General features: G+C 31.1%; 1 protein-coding gene and 1 long non-coding RNA gene across 4 annotated transcripts in view; one reads left to right on the forward strand and one right to left on the reverse strand.

Annotated features, from left to right (window-relative positions):
* The window catches only part of LOC141446170 (uncharacterized), a 45034-nt gene that overhangs the window by 23746 nt on the left and 2340 nt on the right, over window positions 1-18948 (forward strand). The gene's annotated exons all lie outside the window — the stretch shown is intronic.
* LOC141446160 (fatty acid synthase-like) overlaps window positions 1-18948 on the reverse strand; it is a 49124-nt gene that overhangs the window by 23177 nt on the left and 6999 nt on the right. For all 3 annotated transcript variants that reach the window (XM_074112622.1, XM_074112620.1, XM_074112621.1), the window contains 19 exons: window positions 17985-18174; window positions 14629-14858; window positions 14339-14518; window positions 14116-14240; window positions 13116-13260; window positions 11496-11612; window positions 11307-11415; window positions 10967-11218; window positions 9119-9286; window positions 8860-9014; window positions 8468-8629; window positions 7991-8287; window positions 6979-7175; window positions 6647-6886; window positions 6372-6486; window positions 6087-6263; window positions 5327-5506; window positions 5036-5234; window positions 4526-4712 (listed from right to left, as the gene is read on the reverse strand). In XM_074112622.1, coding sequence (XP_073968723.1) covers window positions 4526-4712; window positions 5036-5234; window positions 5327-5506; window positions 6087-6263; window positions 6372-6486; window positions 6647-6886; window positions 6979-7175; window positions 7991-8287; window positions 8468-8629; window positions 8860-9014; window positions 9119-9286; window positions 10967-11218; window positions 11307-11415; window positions 11496-11612; window positions 13116-13260; window positions 14116-14240; window positions 14339-14518; window positions 14629-14858; window positions 17985-18174 — 3425 coding nt within the window. The remainder of the gene's footprint in view (window positions 1-4525; window positions 4713-5035; window positions 5235-5326; window positions 5507-6086; window positions 6264-6371; window positions 6487-6646; window positions 6887-6978; window positions 7176-7990; window positions 8288-8467; window positions 8630-8859; window positions 9015-9118; window positions 9287-10966; window positions 11219-11306; window positions 11416-11495; window positions 11613-13115; window positions 13261-14115; window positions 14241-14338; window positions 14519-14628; window positions 14859-17984; window positions 18175-18948) is intronic.

Raw genomic sequence — 18948 nt, forward strand, 5'->3', positions numbered from 1 at the left:
TAATTGTATAAAATGTCGTAAAAACCTGTTGAGTAGGAAACGAGATATGCAGTGTTAAAGTTTGGTTTTGTTTAAAACAGTCAAATCTTTAATATCAAATATCTCGAAAACTACTCGATAGATTTTGTTTATATTTTATCTATGTAAGGAGACAACTATTGTCTATAATTGTATAAAATGTTGTAAAAATCTGTCGAGTAGGAAACGAGATATTCAGTGTTAAATTTTGGTTTTGTTTAAAACAGTCAAATATTTAACACCAAATATCCCGAAAACTACTCGATAGATTTTGTTTATATTTTACCAGTATATGGAGACAACATTTGTCTATAATTGTATGAAATTTAGTAAAACTCTGTCGAGTAGGAAACGAGATATTCAGTGCCAAAGTTTAGTTTCTTTTGAAACTGTAAAATCTTTAACTTTAAATATCTGGAAAACTACTCAATAGATTTTGTTTAAACTTTACCTGTATATGGAGACAACTATTGTCTATAATACAATAGTTGTCTCCATATATTGGAGTAAAAATGTCGTAAAAACCTGTTGAGTAGGAAACGAGATATGCAGTGTTAAAGTTTGGTTTTGTTTAAAACAGTCAAATCTTTAATATCAAATATCTCGAAAACTACTCGATAGATTTTGTTTATATTTTATCTATGTAAGGAGACAACTATTGTCTATAATTGTATAAAATGTTGTAAAAATCTGTCGAGTAGGAAACGAGATATTCAGTGTTAAATTTTGGTTTTGTTTAAAACAATCAAATCTTTAACATCAAATATCCCGAAAACTACTCGATAGATTTTGTTTATATTTTACAAGTATATGGAGACAACATTTGTCTATAATTGTATGAAATTTAGTAAAACTCTGTCGAGTAGGAAACGAGATATTCAGTGCCAAAGTTTAGTTTCTTTTGAAACAGTAAAATCTTTAACTTTAAATATCTGGAAAACTACTCGATAGATTTTGTTTATATTTTATCTATGTAAGGAGACAACTATTGTCTATAATTGTATAAAATGTCGTAAAAATCTGTCGTGTAGGAAACGAGATATGCAGTGTTAAAGTTTGGTTTTGTTTAAAACAGTCTAATCTTTAACATCAAATATGTCGAAAACTACTTGATAGATTTTGTTTATATTTTATCTATGTAAGAAGACAACTATTGTCTATAATTGTATAAAAAGTCGTAAAAATCTGTCGAGTAGGAAACGAGATATTCAGTACCAAAGTTTGGTTTCTTTTGAAACAGTAAAATCTTCAACATCAAATATCTCGAAACCTACTCGATAGATTTTGTTTATAGTTACCAGTATATGGAGACAACTTTTGTCTATAATTGTATGAAATTTAGTAAAACTCTGTCGAGTAGGAAATGAGATATTCAGTGCCAAAGTTTAGTTTCTTTTGAAATAGTAAAATCTTTAACATCAAATATGTCGAAAACTACTCGATAGATTTTGTTTATATTTTATCTATGTATGGAGACAACTATTATCTATAATTGTATAAATAGTCGTAAAAATCTGTCGAGTAGGAAACGAGATATTTAGCGCCAATGTTTGGTTTCTTTTGAAACAGTAAAATCTTTAACATCAAATATCTCGAGAACTACTCGATAGATTTTGTTTAAATTTTACCTGTATATGGAGACAACTATTGTCTATAATTGTATAAAATGTCGTAAAAACCTGTCGAGTAGGAAACGAGATATGCAGTGTTAAAGTTTGGTTTTGTTTAAAACAGTCAAATCTTTAATATCAAATATCTCGAAAACTACTCGATAGATTTTGTTTATATTTTATCTATGTAAGGAGACAACTATTGTCTATAATTGTATAAAATGTCGTAAAAACCTGTCGAGTAGGAAACGAGATATGCAGTGCCAAAATTTAGTTTCTTTTGAAACAGTAAAATCTTTAACTTTAAATATCTGGATTCTGGAAAACTACTCGATAGATTTTGTTTAAATTTTACCTGTATATGGAGACAACTATTATCTATAATTGTATAAAATGTCGTAAAAACCTGTCGAGTAGGAAACGAGATATGCAGTGCCAAAATTTAGTTTCTTTTGAAACAGTAAAATCTTTAACTTTAAATATCTGGATTCTGGAAAACTACTCGATAGATTTTGTTTAAATTTTACCTGTATATGGAGACAACTATTATCTATAATTGTATAAAATGTCGTAAAAACCTGTCGAGTAGGAAACGAGATATGCAGTGTTAAAGTTTGGTTTTGTTTAAAACAGTCAAATCTTTAATATCAAATATCTCGAAAACTACTCGATAGATTTTGTTTATATTTTATCTATGTAAGGAGACAACTATTGTCTATAATTGTATAAAATGTCGTAAAAACCTGTCGAGTAGGAAACGAGATATGCAGTGTTAAAGTTTGGTTTTGTTTAAAACAGTCAAATCTTTAATATCAAATATCTCGAAAACTACTCGATAGATTTTGTTTATATTTTATCTATGTAAGGAGACAACTATTGTCTATAATTGTATAAAATGTCGTAAAAATCTGTCGAGTTGGAAACGAGATATGCAGTGTTAAAGTTTGGTTTTGTTTAAAACAGTCTAATCTTTAACATCAAATATGTCGAAAAATACTTGATAGATTTTGTTTATATTTTATCTATGTAAGGAGACAACTATTGTCTATAATTGTATAAAAAGTCGTAAAAATCTGTCGAGTAGGAAACGAGATATTCAGTACCAAAGTTTGGTTTCTTTTGAAACAGTAAAATCTTCAACATCAAATATCTCGAAACCTACTCGATAGATTTTGTTTATATTTTATCTATGTAAGGAGACAACTATTGTCTATAATTGTATAAAATGTCGTAAAAATCTGTCGAGTAGGAAACGAGATATGCAGTGTTAAAGTTTGGTTTTGTTTAAAACAGTCTAATCTTTAACATCAAATATGTCGAAAACTACTTGATAGATTTTGTTTATATTTTATCTATGTAAGGAGACAACTATTGTCTATAATTGTATAAAAAGTCGTAAAAATCTGTCGAGTAGGAAACGAGATATTCAGTACCAAAGTTTGGTTTCTTTTGAAACAGTAAAATCTTTAACACGAAATATCCCGAAAACTACTCGATAGATTTTGTTTATAGTTACCAGTATATGGAGACAACTTTTGTCTATAATTGTATGAAATTTAGTAAAACTCTGTCGAGTAGGAAATGAGATATTCAGTGCCAAAGTTTAGTTTCTTTTGAAATAGTAAAATCTTTAACATCAAATATGTCGAAAACTACTCGATAGATTTTGTTTATATTTTATCTATGTATGGAGACAACTATTATCTATAATTGTATAAATAGTCGTAAAAATCTGTCGAGTAGGAAACGAGATATTTAGCGCCAATGTTTGGTTTCTTTTGAAACAGTAAAATCTTTAACATCAAATATCTCGAGAACTACTCGATAGATTTTGTTTAAATTTTACCTGTATATGGAGACAACTATTGTCTATAATTGTATAAAATGTCGTAAAAACCTGTCGAGTAGGAAACGAGATATGCAGTGTTAAAGTTTGGTTTTGTTTAAAACAGTCAAATCTTTAATATCAAATATCTCGAAAACTACTCGATAGATTTTGTTTATATTTTATCTATGTAAGGAGACAACTATTGTCTATAATTGTATAAAATGTCGTAAAAACCTGTCGAGTAGGAAACGAGATATGCAGTGCCAAAATTTAGTTTCTTTTGAAACAGTAAAATCTTTAACTTTAAATATCTGGATTCTGGAAAACTACTCGATAGATTTTGTTTAAATTTTACCTGTATATGGAGACAACTATTATCTATAATTGTATAAAATGTCGTAAAAACCTGTCGAGTAGGAAACGAGATATGCAGTGTTAAAGTTTGGTTTTGTTTAAAACAGTCAAATCTTTAATATCAAATATCTCGAAAACTACTCGATAGATTTTGTTTATATTTTATCTATGTAAGGAGACAACTATTGTCTATAATTGTATAAAATGTCGTAAAAACCTGTCGAGTAGGAAACGAGATATGCAGTGTTAAAGTTTGGTTTTGTTTAAAACAGTCAAATCTTTAATATCAAATATCTCGAAAACTACTCGATAGATTTTGTTTATATTTTATCTATGTAAGGAGACAACTATTGTCTATAATTGTATAAAATGTCGTAAAAATCTGTCGAGTTGGAAACGAGATATGAAGTGTTAAAGTTTGGTTTTGTTTAAAACAGTCAAATCTTTAGCATTAAATATCTCGAAAACTACTCGATAGATTTTGTTTATATTTTATCTATGTATGGAGACTACTTTTGTCTATAATTGTATAAAATTTCGTAAAAATCTGTCGAGTAGTTATCGAGATATTTAGAGTTAAATTTTCGTTTCGTTTGAAATAATGAAATATTTAACTTCGAATATCTCGAAAACTACTCGATGGATTTTGTTTATATTTTATCTATTTATGGAGACAACTTTTGTCTATAATTGTATAAAATTATAATTTTATTACCTAAATGCTTGCTCTGTCTGTGAAAAATCAAATACAGTCGTTGGTAGAGGTTTAACTGCTCCAGTCAAGATACCATTTTGTATTAAATCCACCACTTCTTGTTTATCTTCTCGTGGGAGATCAGCTATCATAAATGTGTCAAAGTGTATTCCATGAATTTCAACATTTTTTAGTAATACTGACATTCCTAGAATAAATAAATATATATATAAATAAAAATAAAATATTTTGGAAAACCTGCAACTTATTATTCGTTGCAGTCTGTGAATTACTTGGCAAGCGTAAGTTAATAATGATTTTGGTTCAGAAGTATAGCCTAGAGCAATAAGGTTTAACAGATGTCCATCTGCAAATTATGTCGTCTCAGAGTTGCAGGCTTTCTAATTTAATTTAAAGGTGAAATCTAGATTAGTCTCGAGTTGAATGTAAGAGTAAATACAATATTTTTAATGTCTATACTACTTTTAAGCAACAAAAGAATTTCTGCAAACAAATAAAAAACTAAAATACCTAGAGGGGCATTCTTCAATAAATCGACCTTGCCAATCTCTAAGAATCGTCCATGATAAGCTAGACATCTTATCGAAGCTTGAAGTTTCTCACCAATCAAGGAATTTAACACAAGATCAACCCCTCGTCCGTTTGTCTGCTCCATGATCATTTTCTCAAAACTGGTATCTCGTGAATTACCAATATGGCTGTCTTGGAGCTGAAATTATTTTTACAATTTTTTTTTGGAAAAATTATACACACAGAATTAATTTACTCTCAAAAATTAAATGAATCAAGATTAAAAATTACCTCTGGAAAATGTTGCTTCAGAAAGTTCCGCTTTTCTTGTGTTCCAACTGTTGTGAAAACTTTACAGCCCATGTGTAAAGCTATTGAGATTGCGGCCAATCCTACACCTCCACATCCTGAATGGATCAAGATGCTTTCACCTTTCCTCATTTTGCCTCTCATCAGAAGAGCGTAATAGCACTAGGATAAGAACAAATACTTAATGTAATGTATTTTTTTTTAAAAACTCTACCATTAACTCCATTTTTTAATACATTTAAGCTTTTCCAACAAAATTAATAAATTAATTCCAATCACATTAATTGTCCGAAGTTAATTTGACAAAATGTGAAAAATTATAATAAATCATGGGACAAAAAAACAAATAATTAGTATGAATGAGCAGTGCATCTTAAAGCGGCAAGCAAGAAATGGTTCAAATTTAGTGAACATCACATCATTTCGATACTAAGGTTTCAGCTTTAATCATAAGTGCAACTTTAATGAATAAAAATAAAATAATCGCCCATTTTATAATATATATGTATAAAATAAATAAATATATATAATATGTATATTATATATAGTAAACTGTAATATCAACTGGCTGAAGGTAAACTAAACTTTAAATGAAATGTTTGGATCGATCAAAACAATCGATAAAATGAAATAGTTGAATTAGGAAATAATTGAATGGCAATGAAATAACACAAAAAAACCTTCTTCTTTTTTGTTGACATGTACTATTTCATATTTTGATTTTTTTTTTTTTAATACCCACTGTAGCATAGACGGTTGGTACAGAAGCTGCTTGCTCCATAGTCCAGTGATCAGGTATTGGTATAGTAAAAATATCATCAGTTTCAACTAATGTTGACAGACCTTTAACAGGAGTCATGCCCATAATGCGATTACCTTTCGAATCATAGCCTACATACTCTAAACCTAGGATATTAATCTACAAAAAAACAAAAAATGTAATGAAATTTAATGAACACAATTAAAAAGGTAATTGAAATAAGGATAAAATTTGTCTTAAATTCTAGATACTGTGAACTTAACTAACAGCCTTGTTTGAATATTGAGGCAGAATTTTAGGCGCAATTTCTCCTAATGCTAAGACTACGTCATGAAAATTGAGTGATGCATAATGAACAGTACATATTTCTTTATTTTTTGATCTGTAAATAAGAATTGTACAGAATAATAAAGAAAAAAACTTTTTTTTTTATAAAGATTTATCTTATAAGATAATTTTAAAATGAAAATCAGGTTCTTAAATATCAAATTTAAGTAAATTTATTTATTTTTTAACACAAAGAAGAATCAAAGTAATGTGACCTAAAATTTGTCAAAGGTCCTTGGATCCATCTTAGACTTGATAGTTCACCAAACTTTTGTACAGTAAGCAGTAAATGTTCTTCAGTGCTAGCTAATTTACTCTCACTGCTAAGTTTTAAATGTCTATAACTACCCCATATACCATTCTTGAAAACATTCATCACTAAATCCTTTGATAATTGTTCTTTGTAAGTATCCAGTGAGAAAGTTGTAGCTGGACTTTGATCGATGAATACACATCTGTTAGATAAACAATTGTTATTTCAGTAACTGAAAACTTTCAAAAAATTTGGAATACATATGCTTTCAACGGGAATTTTAAAGGCACTGACCTGAAATGACTACCTCCTGGTTCTCTCTTCAGGCAATTAAACATTCCAATTATGCCACAAGACGGCTCATGTTCTGATAGGAGAATATATTTTTGATTATTTTTTTCAGCATCTTTTATAGCTACTTTTGCTGTATCGAGCCAATTAAAATTCTCTTGGGTAATTCTTATTATTCTGGGTTCATTCCAGTGATCAGTCTTAAAAGTGAATAATGGAATATCAGTATAATTAGAATAAACATAAAACTGTGCTAGTTGATCAATATATCTGTAAATTACTATTCCTCTACAAAGTGGTATATATGACAAAAGTTTAAACTATTTCTGAAGTAGAGGTTATTAAAGAATAAATTAAATCATTTGGACTTGTTAATTGCACTCCTTTAAAGACCACTGTTGGAGATTTAATCTGTATGGTTCGTAGAACTTGAACTATACTTGAACCAAGATGCAATCTTGAGCTGGTGTACAAATTATTATTGGGTCTATAAGTTTATAGTTCCGATAATTTGAACACAACTGTCAACTATCAAAAATATACATAGAATTGGTGAATTTTTAATGATGTGTACACGTTATCTTTATTTTTAAGACAACAAGTACTTGAAATGGCATTGAAATTTTGTAATCTACAAAACGCTCATCCTCAACGATAGATAACTAGGAATTCAAATCCTGAAGTCCCAGGGTCAGTGTTTTAGGATTTTCTCCGCCTTAATCAATAAAAGCACACTACCTTGAAATAGTCAATGTTGGACTTTATCAAGAAAGCACTGACCGAAGCACTGAATCATTTCACTGAGAAACCTTACAAGCGCTTATAACTTCAGAGGTTAAGTCGATGTTAACTCCTCCGGCTAAAGCACACTACCTTGAACTGGACAATGTTGGAGACTTTATTTATCAAGAGAACACTGGCCGAAAGGAGATCATTTCACTGAGAAGCTTTAAAGCTCCATATAACTTCAGATGATAAAATCGATGTTAAATCTCGATTTAAAACAAACAAATACCTTTCTATAAAGTAAATAGGCCTTTCCATTCACTGGAATTTTGGAAATAAGTTTTAGATTTGTTTTCTTATTTAGTATGAAATCATTTCCATCTTCAATTAGAATGAATCCATTTTTCTTAACTGCATCTATTACTCGATCAACTTGATCTTTAATTTGAACTATAGAATTAACGATAATTATGTGAAAACTTTCAGGTACACATTCCTCAATTAGGTTTTGTGTTTTCTTGGCACCTATTTGTTCAATGGCATCAGAGACATCTGGTCTGTTTGGTGCCATAACTGTCATATCCACCTAAAATGAATAAATATGATTGAATCAATTAATATTATATGAAATTTTAATTAATATCATAAAAATTAAACATTGCTTTTAAAACAGTGCCTTGAAAATATGAAATGTTAAGCGATGGCAAGAGATAAGTCTATATTTTGCTGTTTATAAGGGTAACAAAAAGTTCATAACATAACTTACAGTGATTTGCAGTTCCAAATTAAATATATTAATAACAGTTCCTGCAATTAGATTTTCCACCTTTACACCATTGAATATTTCAAACATTCTCAGCTGCGTTGAATTTGAATTTTCTAAAACTATTTGCATTAGCACAGTGAGCGCATCCTCCATAACCATTTCCTGCACAAAATATGCATGCAAAATTAATTAATAATGTTTTACTGAGAAGTTATACTTGAAAATTTAAAAAAAAAAAAACTGTGTACAAGTTTGGGTCATATTTTGGCCGATAAAACATTAAAATTTACTTTGAACAGATTATTTTTCTATTTTTATTAGAACTTCAGGAAAATTATATTTAAATAATCTATCTAATTAGAAATTTTGTAGGAAAAAAACTGAATATTTACTTCATTGCAATTATAAGGTATGAACTGGTATTGTTCTAAAACAGGAGTGTGGGAATTTTGAAGTCTCTTGGGCGCAACTGTAGTTTGAATTCCTTGTATTTCCACACCTCCTGATTTCATTATCCCTAAATCTTTGTACATTTCCACTGTCACACCTGCAAATCAAAAAAATTAAATATGAATGCTGTTGCAGCAATCTTACTATCTTTATTTTCGTTTATTCTTCAAAGGAATACAAAATGCTGACCTTGAAACTTACCTTGACCATCGTTAACTAAGGCAGAATGTCTAATCGGATCTACAACTAAACGTTGTATTCTAGTTGGTAGAAACAAATCTCTTATATTACTGCTGATCAGCATAAATTGTAACATGCTGTCTAGAAATGTAACCCAATTGTTGGACCATTCTAATTCACCCACAGTACCTAAATTCAAAAAAAACTTATGTTAGTAAAATAAAAGATAGTTTATTATACGTCTACACCGCAAGGTAGATGAGGTTGGGATTTCGAGTTGTGGCTATTAAATAACGAGACTGATGCTGCTACAGAAGAACTATGCATGCGCCAAATCTTAACGACCGACAGCTGTGCAGCGTAAAGACTTCTTTTTCGATTGCAGCGTCTCACGTGTTTTTGTAAAGAAATCTGTGTCTGACCGGAACCGTCGTTTGTGTAAGAGGTGTTAGTTTCGTTTTGCCTAAAACATGATACTACACATGGAATAGATCAACGAATTGTCGTGAAATTTCACATCAAAACTTGGGTAAAATCGCTACTGAAATTTATCTTTTATTTAAAGAAGTTTATGGCGATGAATGTTTATCACGTGCGCAAGTTTTCTGAGTGGTTCAAGCGTTTCCAAGATGGCCGGAGAAGACGTCGGAGATTATGACCGCCCGGGCTCGCCCTTCCACTACCACTGAAGCTCAACTCCGTGAAAGAGTAAGGAAAAAAAACGACCCGATTTGTGGAAGAACAAGTCATGGGTTCTCCATCAAGACCACCGGCGCCGGCTCACACTGCATTGTCTGTCAAGACGACGTTTCTAGCCAAGTACAACATCCAAGTTTATAAGGCCATCCGTCTTATTCGCCTGACCTGGTCGTCCCATGTGTCTTTTATCTGATAACCCAAAGTCAAATATGCAATAAAAGGAACACGATTTCTCGGTCTGTTGAAGCTGTGAAAGAAAAAGCGGCACTCGTCATGCAGTGGAGCTCACAGAAAAATACTTCCAGCACTGTTTCGAACAATGGTAAATTCACATGGAGCGTTGTAGGGATAGGGGAGTGGTGTATATTGCAGGTGATAATAACTAAATATGTATAAATTTGAAAATAAAATGTTTTATAGCAATAGTCTCGTTATTTAATAGCCACACCTCGTAAGTAAGTAGAATAAAAGATGTTTAAGGTTCGAACTTATAGGATAGATACGTTTTGTGCAGCCCGAATTTAATGAAACTACGCCATTTTGTGATGGATTGTTGCGTCCGGTAATTTAAACGAACTCACAGGTCTCCGAGAGAGGAGGTTTCTTTAAAAGGTCAGTACTGTTAATTGTACTGACTTGCCACCTGGATAACATTATAAGAATGAAATGGGAAATGAAATATTAATTTCTAAACTCAATGAAAATTGGTTTATCGGAAGCGTCACTTATAGAATTTTCCGTATTTTATGGATTTTTCTCCCAAGAGGTTCCTGTTAAAAGTTATAGTGATTATTTTAGCTGGAAAACTTTTTTTCCCCGAAATTTGATTAAGGACTTCTGCAAGGGAGTGAGTAGGTTCCTTCTAAGAGGAAAATAAGAATTAAGTATGACTCAAACTTAGGAGTTAGAAGAAAATTCGTGAGTTTGAACCTTGATGACGTAATAGTAAGAGAAAGTCGTGTGATTGGTCACGCCAGACTTTCCAAGTTATCGATACTTTTTATCGATAAATAGCTTACATTTACGTATATATTGTTTGTTTATAATTTAATTTATGTTCAATTTGGAGGATATCGTTCTGTAATAAGTACCCACGTTTCTGTTTATGTATATGTATATTTTGTAAATATACGACATTCATTCATAAAAAATATTGTTTAACTAACTCACCATTAATGTCCGATTTCATTACGCCCAAAAATTTACCGCTATATTCATAACCTCTCAATTTAATTTCTTTATAAAAATCGCCTCTATTCATCAACAGGCCTTGCAATTTTCTTGCAGGCCTACTAAATGTAACACTATCTTTGGAAATTCCTTCTGATTTCCTTATTTTTCCACGGACAACTGTAGCGTCATGTTCACTGATTTCAAATTCTCCAGTAGCATTAAATATATTAATAACAAAGTCTACAGCGCCTTTAATAAACAAAAAATAAATAAATAATAATTACCTAAATTCAATATTTTCTGAGAAGTAAATGACTAGAATAGTTTGTTTACTTACCAGTTTTGGGCATTATTGTTGCTCTTAAAAGATGTACATCTTCAAAGATAACTGGTAGGTTTGAAATTGTTGTTTGATTTTTTCTAGCAAATGTTTCCCATACAAGAAGCTGGAAGAAATCAAATAATATTTTAAATTAAGATTTACAATACGAGTAGAAATTTTTTTTTTTATTTCATTGTGACTTACTAGATATCCAGTGGCTGGAAATAGAATTCTTCCGTCTACTTTGTGGCCGACAAGGTATGAGTATGAACTATTTGAGAGATCCACGGAAATAACAGACTCACCACATTGAGTAGAAACCTGATTTAAAAGTTAATAATTTTAAATTTATTAACTATTAGTTCAATAATTTTTTTTTAATCTTGTATTGGAATTTACAACTGCAACGGTTGTTGCAACAAGCAAATATGGATCCTGATCAAAAAAATAAAAATAAAAGAAAATCACGAGTGGAGAAGGCAGCCAGTGGTGTCACTACAGTAACGTGCTTTGCTCGTACTGATCTCACGATAAGAGTAGATCACGAGAGGCCATCTTCTCTTCAATCTTCTTAGAGGATTACCTGGTAATGTGGAGGAAGATAGGTGTGTTCAATGAGAGGGTTTGGATGAGCTGCTGTAGAGTGGAATAAAATTTTAAGAAAACGAGTGTTAGCAAGATCTGTAATGAAAGGGATTTTGAGGTCATTATGAATAGTGTGAGGTTAGATACATAGAACGGAGCGTTAAGAAGTTTTCAAAGTATTTTTGGACTGTAATGTCTGGAAGCGTAGTGAGTTGGAACGCTTTGTCGATCTCCATACTTCGATGCCGTATGACCAAATAGGTCGCAGTAACAGTAGATATAAGAGTCTTTTGCAATGTAGGTTAAGTTTCGAACGTTTGTCAAGTAGTCTGGCGAGAAGTTTTGTAATGTTGGTTAGTTTCTTGTCTTTTAGTTAAACAATTAAAAAAAAAAATATCACGTACTATTTGGGAGTAAAAATTCTCTTACATCTAAAAATTTTCACAAAGTGCTAAAGCATGACTTGTTCGAGAGCAAAGCTTGTGAGAGATTGCAGTATATAAGAGAATTTATATTAGGCAATTGATATCCTACCTCTCTTTTATGGAGCTTAAATTTTGGAGATTGATAATATACACTAAATCTAACAATGACGTGCCTAGATTCAATGACGTGTCATCTAACTAAATCTAACAATGACGTGTCATACATTGTCATACGTGACAATAGCTTGCGCCCCCAAAAGCACATAAAAAAAATTTGGAATCCAGAGTGAGCTTGAAGGTCCAAAATATTCTTAACATCTCTGATCCATTAAACTTTTTAAAAAAAATACCTCCTGTGCTGAATAAATACAATTTTTTTTTTTTTAAATAAAGATCTAGAAAAATTAGTTAATTTTAGTGTGTAGCTAATTGTAGTATTACTCTTATTTTTATGACAGCAGTTCGACCCCACAACAGTACCTTCTTGCCCAGTTATCTTCAGAATACAATAGAGGTCTTTTTGCCCAAGAATAACCAACAAATAAACCTTTTCTTTGACTCTGAAAAGAATTATCTATAAAACAGACTCGAATAGTACTTGAGACTTAAGTTGTGATACTCTAAAAAGTAGACTTCCTACATATATTTATTGCATCTTAAATTTATTGTCTATCGTAGTATCAGATAAAGTTTTATCCGCCAAAAGAATTACCTAACCCAACCTAACCTATCTATATTCGATAAAGGATGGAGAGTTGCGCATGCTCAATAAACACCAATAATAATTATTGTTGTTGCTACTCAGCATTCTTACATTTTTGTAGTAACTTGTATCACTCCAGACAATCGAATGATCGAATGAAATCATAGGACTGATCATTGGCGTGCCTCGACCAACAGGATAGCTCGGTGGTGGTTGTATTTCTTCCAAATTTAAATTAATTCCAGCATTGTACAGTCTGGAAAAAAAAAGAAAACTATCAAATCAGGGCACGGATAAAATTATGAAATTAAGGCACATATATCAACACGTTTCGGTCGGAGATCGTTGCTCGCCGCGACAGACCGCTTTCTGTGGGCCGAAGGCCTAAGACAATATTGATTTTCAATTCGATGTGTAATATTAATCAGTTTATTCTTAAACTTACAGAAATTGAATTGTTTTTTTGACTTTTAAATTTAAAAAACTGCATCCATAATCAAAAAACTGCGTTAAGCTCGAACTTGGTAAAACGTTTGGATACTATCATCACGCCCTTCATTAAAATTGCAATAAAACTCGAAAAGTAAGATTTTTTAATTGACATTTTTATGAATTTCTCGAAAATTAGTGCTGTTAATTTTTTTTTTTTTTTTTTGTAATGAAATATCTTCCGCTTCGGATCAATTCTGTTCGATATCCGGATTTTCTTTTTTAGTTACAGTTTGATTCGTCAAAATCCTTGTAAAACATCAAAATAAAAATCTTCTGTATCCAATCTTTTTAAACATTTTATAGTGAAGAGTATTTTTTTCTGGTTTTATTCGTTGCAGCGCGCTCCATTTATTGTATCCTTGACAGGTTTTATGATTGACAAAATCAAAGATGGAGGACTTAACCACATTTTGAGGAGTATTTTTTTTTACATAGCTTAGTGTGGGTCCCCAATGATTATGTCTGAAAATTCTAAAAAAGAAACGTAAGTTCTAGAAGTTAATACAATTTTCCGTTCATTATTCTTCGTTAATTTGATTCATTTGAAATATTTACATATTTATTCCTATAGGAAGACATTACACAAATTCACTAGATCCAAAAACAGGCACCAACTTACTTTCCCAAATTTCCCAAAAAATAGGACATCTCATCTGAAACTCCTTTTTTGAGAATGCCAATATTAAGACAGCTTTTGGGTAAGCTTCTCTTCAGTATGGATTGAAGCAAGGAATGTGGGCCCAACTGTAATTAGAAAGATTTAATTATTTATAAACTTTTTTTAAAAGGTAAATACTTATAAAAATTTAAATTAATTCTTGTAATTGAGAAAAAGAAAACACCTCAATGACAATGGAATCTTCAGGGATGTGGTGCATCGCATCATAGAAAAGGACGGGTGAAAGGTAATTATTCATGAAATAATCAGCTGAACATTCTTGACCCAGCTTTGTGGACCAATTTGATTCTGGAACGGAACTGCTAATCCATTTTTTAGATCTTAATTTTGGCGCTGATAGAATCTGTTTCAGAAAAATTTTAAACAAAATAAATGAAAATGTATAAAATTTTGCTAACGGTAAAATTGAGCGCTTAAATTTTTAAGATTTAAAAAAAATAAATCATTTTTAACCTTCTCTATTCGTTCTTTTACCAGCTGGCCGGCCCCACCTACATAAGGGGAATGAAAAGCAATTCCACAACTTTCAACCATCTTTGCAAATATTCCTTCATTTTGCAGCTGACTTATAAAGTGTTCCACATCCTTGACTGGCCCTGATAATGTTATTGAATCGGCACTGTTATGGCAAGCAACTACACAAGATTTTGGCATGCGACGTTTTGTTTCTTCTATAGATAGACCTGCATTGACAAAAATAACTTGAAACTGCAAAATCAATTTTATAAAATGGTATTCTTATGTTGGTGAATGATGACAATACGGGAAGGTTTAGCTAAGAGGTAAATGAAAGAGACTTCAACGCAGAGATTTCGGGTTTGAATCCAGTCGCCTGCCCTTAGATTTTACTCTTTTTAGAAGCATCTTACAGCTCAATGTCCGAGTAATGGACAGAGTTATATTAACCGAAGAACATTTTACTGAGTTTAAGTGAAAAACGCCTCATATACCAAAAGGAAAGTAAATAGACAAACATTTAACTTCCAAAAAGCGTTCATTAAAACTGTCCGGTAGGACAGTTGTATAAGGGTTGACCATCAAAAACTGCACGAAAAAGTGTAACGTTGAAAAACACCCAACTTTGACAATTTTTTTCTATTTTTCTATAAAAGATAAAATTCCCAAATTTTCTTTAAATCTTACTCCAAACCATCCTTTATAACTGTAATTTTTTTGCAACCACCCAGATCTAATAGGTTTCGAGAAAAAAGTTGCCGAAAATGAGCAAAAACGGCTTTTTCAAAAAATGTTCTTGGTCTTGTTGTTGTTCTTGTTGTTGTTGTTGTTGTTGTTCTTGTTCTTGTTACCTTTTTTGTAAACAACGTACAGCCTAAACGCGTGAACCGATTTTCATGAATGAGGTGTCATTCGATTCGGAATTTTATGTAGATGTGCCTTTTGGGGGTCTCGGCCCTGTACATCGAATGGGAGAGGAGTTAGCCCCCTTTATGTAAGGCCCCCTCCAAAATTATTATTACTAATTATTCTGTAAATCTTGGCCCGATTTTGATAAAATTTGGTAGGATGATAGGGTTAGGGCTCCCCTACCTAACAATAAAGCGACGAACTGCTCTTACACTTGTTAAGGGGAAGTATAGCAATCGTTTCAAATTATCGACACGTGAACCGATTTTCATGAATGAAGTGTCATTCGAATCGAAATTTTGTACAGATTTGCACTTTAAAAGTCTCGACGCTATGCCTCATAAGGAGGGAAGTTTGCCCCACCCAAATAAGGCCCTTTCTAAAACTATTATTACCAATATTTCTACAAAGCTTAGTCCGATTTTGATAAAATTTAGCACGAAGAAGTGATTAAAGCTCCTCTACGTGGCTGTGAAGTGCCATCATGCTCTTACACCTACTAAGAGGAAGTACTGCAATCGTTAAAATTATCAATGAGTGAACCGATTTACATCAATGAATTGTCGTTCGATTCAAAATCTTTGCCTTTTAGCGAGAAGTACTGTAATCGCAGTTTATTTTTCTTGCTCCTCTTAAAAGGAAGTACTGAAATCGCAGTTTAATTTTGCTATTTACGTACAAATACCTTCCTATTTTATTCAAAACGCTTTCTCAAAAAAATGGTTATTGAGGATGGTTTGGGGACCGCAACTATAACCATTCTTTAAAAAGATCTCTCCAGTGGTAGTTACGGTTCCGATTTAACACCTTATCAGGTTATAATGATAGAATAGCTTATTCCAAATTTTAAAAAAATCTGTAAAGCAGACGTAACTTTGCAAATAGACAAAAAGGAAAATCTATCCAAAAGGTACAAAAATCTCCTTAACAAAAACTTACAGTTTAAAAAGTTAAGTATAAGGGTTGATTAAACGCCAAAAGGTACACAAATCAGCAAGTACCCAACATTTCATTAATACTTCATTGATATTATTTAAGTAATTTTACCGCATTAATTTTCATTAATATTTTTTAAGAATTTATTAGATGTCACATACCCTTATGCTGGCCAGTTCATTCATAATAGTTATAATTGCGATAAAATGTATATTATATCTTCGTATAAATAGGTACTTTATTTTAACTCTATTCCAAATTATTCTTCTGATTTCTCTTTAATGTGCCCTTTATTCTGAAGATGTCACATATACATGCATGTTAAATTAGAAAAAGACAAATTTAGAGTCGGCTACTGTTTAAATTTGAATCACGGAGGATTTAAAACAATATTTCAGTCTTGAATTCGTCTTACCGAAATATTCGTGAGGACAAATAACACACAGTTAATAACAAGTAGATTATTCAACATTATTTATTCATTTCTCAATTATAATTTAATTTAGTTCCCCTAATTTTACTAATGGTAAAATACTGGAATAATTAGCTGTCCTAAAAATATGCATATCTTATTTACTTTATATTACATATATACAACATTGTGGGAAGAACACCTAGATGGAGAATGTAATTGAAGAAAACTATATTATTTGCGATAAAGCCAGATTATTTATTACCTATTATTATAAACGTTTGACTACTACATAAAATAACAATTACTTTGATCGAAGAATGAACTTAAACCGACGATTTGTATTTAAAAATAAAAATAAATAAATAAAATCATTGATGTAAGTTGGTGTAAGCAATTTTTAAAAAACGTTTATGAATTTTTTAGCCTTTTATTTTTTTATTTTTTATAACGTTTTCTTTTTCACCTGTGATTAATAGTTTGATTATTATAGATAAATAGATATTACAGTCAATCTAAGTTAAATGGTGTGCTACTTGAACAAATATTTTGTAGATGAAAATGGCCAGCATAAGGGTATGTGACATCTAATAAATTCTTAAAAAATATTAATGAAAATTAATGCGGTAAAATTACTTAAATAATATCAATGAAGTATTAATGAAATGTTGGGTACTTGCTGATTTGTGTACCTTTTGGCGTTTAATCAACCCTTATACTTAACTTTTTAAACTGTAAGTTTTTGTTAAGGAGTTGTGATTCAAGATTCATATTATTGGTGGCCCAGTTTTTTAGCTATTTCTCGTGGTCAGACGTCAGTGGAATAAAACTTTACGGGATTCTCTCAAAACTTATTCTATTGAGCGGTTAAGTAGTAACTTAACTTAAACAAGAATCTAGTTCAATCAATCGAGTAGAAAACAGCACTTTATTCATGCTTATTGCCAAAAAAAAACCCTTCATTGGCTAGCACAATACGAACCTACGAGCCAAATTTCAACCTTATCGGATTTCAAGATTTTATTATTATAGATTATTTTGATAATCTAAATTGTAATGAAAATATTTAAGATACAGAAAATAAATTAAATCTAACCGATTGCTGCCATTGCTCCAGGAATGATCTCGGTTTCTAAAGAACATTTCGCTCTCCAGTATGCCGAGAGTACTGCCTGTTCTGCTGTCAAACCTCCATCAGCATAACCACAAGCGACTTCTCCAGCCGAATGTCCAATTAAACCGTCTGGAACCACTCCCAAAGCTAACAGAGTGTCTGTTAGAGCGATCTTGAAAAGTTAAAAAAAAAATACTTTCACTTTAATACGCAATTATATTTTCAAACATGTTGATCTCAAATTTGTATTCAAGAACTAGTAAAAAATTAAAAGAAGTTATAAAATTAAAAAAAAAATGTGCAGATATGTTCATAACAGAATTTTTCAAACAAAATTAAGAATGTTTTTCATTTCATTCGATAACATTGGATAGCAAACTCTCACTGAGAACCCTTGTGATCAGCCATGAGAAGCTGCGAAGGGTAATAGTCGGTCTTTTGTAAAGGTGAAAATTGCAAGCCGAGCTTTAAAAGCTACAAATATTAACCCTTTCTAGCCATTATGTGCTGATCAGTTTGGAATACATGACGAACACAATAGGATGAGTTTAGCACTGTTCAGTCCAAAACCAAATACAGACACCAGGGGATAGATTGAGTAAGTCTAAAGCTTGGAAGTCAAAATTTATTTGTAATAAGATAAGAATAAAGAAAAATGAAAATTTAAGATCTCTTTAAAGCCTTGAAATTTGTAGGAGTGAATGATTTAAATGATTCTTGCAGCAAAGATTTTTAATGGAATTAGAAAACAATAATTCCTCTTGTAATGTAACTTATTTTTTCGAAGTAAAAATATTATTATTATTAAAGTGATAATCTTCTAAGTTTCTGGAATCTTTAATGAATCTGCTTCAAAGATATCAGGTAGTTCATTTAATATCATAAAAAGCGCAGCTAATGGCATACAAAAATAAGAACAACTTCATTTTATTGATCAAAAACATTT

Source organism: Rhodnius prolixus, unplaced genomic scaffold (assembly GCF_049639745.1).
Source record: "Rhodnius prolixus isolate KJV_2025 unplaced genomic scaffold, Rpr scaffold_1, whole genome shotgun sequence".
NCBI classification, from domain to species: domain Eukaryota; kingdom Metazoa; phylum Arthropoda; class Insecta; order Hemiptera; family Reduviidae; genus Rhodnius; species Rhodnius prolixus.